This window comes from Sinocyclocheilus anshuiensis, unplaced genomic scaffold, assembly GCF_001515605.1.
Source record: "Sinocyclocheilus anshuiensis isolate Anshui unplaced genomic scaffold, SAMN03320099.WGS_v1.1 scaffold343, whole genome shotgun sequence".
Taxonomy (NCBI): domain Eukaryota; kingdom Metazoa; phylum Chordata; class Actinopteri; order Cypriniformes; family Cyprinidae; genus Sinocyclocheilus; species Sinocyclocheilus anshuiensis.
In genome coordinates, this window is record NW_015549598.1 from 1,157,389 (window position 1) to 1,161,819 (window position 4,431).

Below are 4,431 nucleotides of genomic sequence, written 5' to 3' on the forward strand. Positions count from 1 at the left end.
ACACACACACATATACACATACATGCTCACAGACACATGAATACATTTACATGAGTTATTAGAATGGACTTGTAATGTTGGTTATCAGTATATATGTTTGTTTGTCCAAGTGATTCTGTATATGGCACATGTAAATATTGTCACATTCTTTGCTTGCATAATAAAAAATAAATAAAAAAAAAGAAGAAGGTGCACTATACAAAATATTTTTGAGCACAATTTGTTATATATATATATATATTTGTTAGATAGATATAGATAGATTGATAGATATACAGTGGGTACGGAAAGTATTCAGACCCCCTTAAATTTTTCACTCTTTGTTATATTGCAGCCATTTAATTTAAAAAATATTTTTGGTGAATCTTTAACATTTTTGTATAATTTTACAACAGTTTCTTTAGTGAATTTAGTCATATAACAAACTTACAAACTGGAACAAAAAAGCAGGTTGCAAGTTATTATTTGGTATCATTCAATTGCATAATATATATATATATATATATATATACATGTATATATATAAAATTTGTATTATTATTTATGATATTTTATATCATTGATAGAAAATAAATATGTAAATGTAAAAAATATAATTGAATACATTCATTTAGTTTTTTTTTATTTTATTAATTTGAAAGTGTGTATATATACATAAATCGCGTTTGGTCTCGTACTGCATCGCGCACCTTGTCAGTGTCGTGCGCTTTGCTTGGCCATTTGTTGTGATAAACAAGAAAGTGTGTCCAGCTGAATTCAATTCGAGTTTTGTTAAACTAATAAAAAAGAAGCTTAGTTTACCGCGGAAGTTTACTGCGGTCGTGTGCAGATCGAAGAGTGTAAAGACCATCGACTCTACCGTGTGACTCCACCGGGCAGGACACCGGCAAAGCAAGTAAATATACATAAATAAATTTTCAATATAATTTTCATTTAATATTTTATATTTTTACATTTTATATTTTAATTGTGTGTGTGTGTGTATATATATATATGTATATATATAGTTTCCTCATATTATAACTGAAATATATTGAAATTTATGTATCTAAAAAAGAGTTTCTTACTGTGTTGGCAGTGGACACCATCGAAGCCAAGCGTACACCTACACAAATATCCGACAAAAGTGTCGCCGCGGTAGGTCTCACTGAGTTCACACACCCCTCCGTTGTGACACGGGTTCAGGCGGCAGGGCCCTGAATGACAGAAACTCACAGTATCTGAAATCTGCAGGGTTCATTTGAAGTGCTACTTAAAATCCTACAAAAGTTTATTGCAGGTTGATCTGTAAGTGAACTTGATGTTCAGTGCACTTGATGACATGCACTATCCCCACAAGGTCATTATTATTTCATGCTTTTCAGCTCAGTCTGAACATCACACTAAATACTGCATTAGCTATAAAAGATGACTCCAGAGAGTGTGAGTTTCTAATGAACGCTAAGCAGATGTTTAAATATGAATTAACTAGTGAATGGAAATCAAGGCTGACATCATTTATGTTCACGGCTCATAAGACGAACATGAGCCATCTGTTTAATATGCCATTCATATCTGGAGTCTCAATGAGCCAAGCTCTCTTGAACCTTTCTTAAAATGAGGAAAACAGGCCATTAAAAGAGGCTTCAAATAAACAAACTCACCAATTACAGCTTGCTCTTCCCAGCCTGATGCTGTTGAAAGAGCAGAAGGCACAATTTGTGAGATTCTGTCATATTCTATATATGCACTAATAAAAATAAAGATTCCAAGTCGATGAAACAGTAGAATCTTTTAAAGTTCCAAAGTAAAACCATATTATTCACTCCAAGGATGATAATTATAATGATAAAAAAAAAGGTTTTTAAAAATCATTGTTATTCTATGAGAACAAGGAAGTCCACAACTATAACGATAATGGCACAGAGGAACGTTATCATTAGAATCACATTCAGAATGATTTTTTTCCAGCTGATGAATGATTAAAACACTATCAGCCAATCAGAATCGACCTTTAAAGAGCTTGAGCATTTAAAGCGACAGACGATTTAACTGTAGCACGCAACGGAGCATTATTGTGCATTGGTGTGGATGCTAATATCTTTATCATTATAGTTATCTTTAAATTTATCGTTCTTGGTGTGAACGTGTGAAGTTAACTTATCATATATGTTTAATATGTTGCATTATACTGTATGTAATTGTGAGGTAAAATACTCTAAAATACGTTTTTTTGCAAGTAAAAACTATGAATTACTATATAATTTACGGTGAAAAACATTAAAAGGACATTCATTTAATCTAACTTACAAATGAAGGTCCTTTATTAGCATCTACGGTTCTATGAAGAATCTTTAACATCCGTGGAACCTTTCCAGTCCAAAAAAGGTTATTTAAAGTGGGGGGAAAATGCTTCAGATTATTAAAATAGTGTTCACAATAAGAAAAAATGGTTTATGGCTTTTAAGAACTGATCACTGAAAGGTTCTTTGAGGAACCAAATTAGTTCTTCTATTGCATCTCTACAAAAACCTCCTTTTGGAACCTTTATTTTTAAGAGTGTATGAAATATAAAGAACTTCATCTCTAAAAACCAATATATCAACTTAAAGTTTCTTTGTAGATCCTTCAATGCCAATAAAGAACCTTTATTTTTAAGAGTGTAGGCAAATACTTAAAGAGGTCATATGATGCTGCTAAAAAGAACATTATTTTGTGTATTTGGTGTAATGAAATGTGTTTATGTGGTTTAAGGTTCAAAAAACACATTATTTTCCACATACTGTACATTATTGTTTCTCCTCCTCTATTTTTACAAAGCTCATCGGTCTGAAAAGCGAGGTGTGCTCTGATTGGCCAGCTATCCAGTGCGTTGTGATTGGCCGAATTCCTCAAGCGTGTGACGGAAATGTTACGCCCCTTACAATATTGTGATGCCTGCGGCAACCACATCTGACAACCCCGGGCTGGACTCCGCTTCGTCCACGGTGAAAGCCGATCCAGCGATCGACAGCGCGAAGTTGAAGTATTTCCTCAGCGACCAGCACGGATCAGCTCCAGGCATGACGAAGCAATATCGTCCTCTTTTGGAAGACCAAACAAAGTAGTTTCGCTTTCACAATGAAGCACACAGCGCCTTCACGACATGGCGGCGGCGGCAACAACAATACTACAGCGAGAATAAAAGTTACGCCTTCTTTCTTTGCGTGAGCATTTGCGGTGTGCAAATCTTTCCAGATAGTGATGTAGATATGTGGGGGCGTGTTAGAACGAGCCGTTTTAGGTAGGCGTGGCTGACTCTTAACTTTTATAAAGAATATCTCTTTGGATTTGAGACTTTAGTCTTTGCAACTTTACAGATCTTCTTTATGCACCAAGAGCTTGTAACACTTCAAAGAGAAAGGAAAAATTTAAATCGCATCATATGACCCCTTTCATAAAACTCAACTGAGAGACACATATCACTCCATAAATTTTAAAATGTGCTTTTTAACAGAGCAAATAGCAAAACATTAGATCTCATGGGCCTTTAGGCTTCTCAAATCCAAAAGGACACAGTAAAAAAGTGCCTTAAAAACTCACAGGAAACATTTTCATCAGCCGGTGTACTGGGACAGTCAGCACCGTTCTCACATGGAACCGGTTCACATACTTCACCTACAAACCATGAAGAGATATAAACAGGAAATGAGTAGAGATTCTTTTCTAAAGACAAGTCACCTCTACAACTTGGAAAAAGGCATGTTGAAGAGTGATGCACATGAGTTTGTGATGCTATATTCTCAGCCATGCTGTCATTTCGGCCTGATTTATTCAGCCACAAGAATCTGGAGAGTAACTTTGAGTGTTTACACAGGTGTCCATGTCCACTTGCCGACTCTTAAAGATGCAGCGCAGATGTTTCGCGATGACAGAATGCCAATGCTTCAGAAGTGTGTATGGTTAAGTGAGATGGAACATTAGAGAAAACCTTTTGTGTTAGAAAAGAAACACGGCTGACGGAGCTGTCTTGTTTCACACTGATCCGACACAACCCGAGGGCATGGCACTCACAGTGGATTATAGTAGCGCGCTACACACTGCCTTGTACTTTCCAGTATAATGAATTTCACACTGCCAGGATGTTTGTTGTGTTACTTGCATTGATACAAAAACACTGGCACTGCAAACTTGTGGCAATTTGATTATGAATAACGTCTCGGTTATGTATGGTAACCCTCGTTCCCTGAAGGAGGGAACGGAGACGTCACGTCGGATGACCGACGAATTGGGATCTCGCTTAGAGGGACCAATCTACTTCGAGTGTAAACTAAACGAGCCAATGCACATTGGCATGCAATTATTGCATCCAGCTGCTGCTGATCACAGCGTGAGTATAAGAAGGCAGCAGATGCAGCGCATATTCAGGTTTTCGCTGAGGAGCCGAGCCGGTGACCCGGCCGCTCAGCGGTG

At 36.6% G+C, this 4,431-nt stretch overlaps 1 protein-coding gene across 3 annotated transcripts in view; it reads right to left on the minus strand.

The window, feature by feature from the left end:
- LOC107658618 (EGF-like repeat and discoidin I-like domain-containing protein 3) overlaps positions 1-4,431 on the minus strand; it is a 30,198-nt gene that overhangs the window by 23,357 nt on the left and 2,410 nt on the right. Inside the window, exons 2-4 of one of the 3 annotated variants that reach the window (XM_016447232.1) lie at positions 3,562-3,636; positions 1,644-1,673; positions 1,068-1,196 (exon numbers count right to left, since the gene is read on the minus strand). In XM_016447232.1, the coding sequence (XP_016302718.1) occupies positions 1,068-1,196; positions 1,644-1,673; positions 3,562-3,636 (234 nt within the window). The remainder of the gene's footprint in view (positions 1-1,067; positions 1,197-1,643; positions 1,674-3,561; positions 3,637-4,431) is intronic. The other 2 variants (XM_016447233.1, XM_016447234.1) reach the window with 2 other exon arrangements.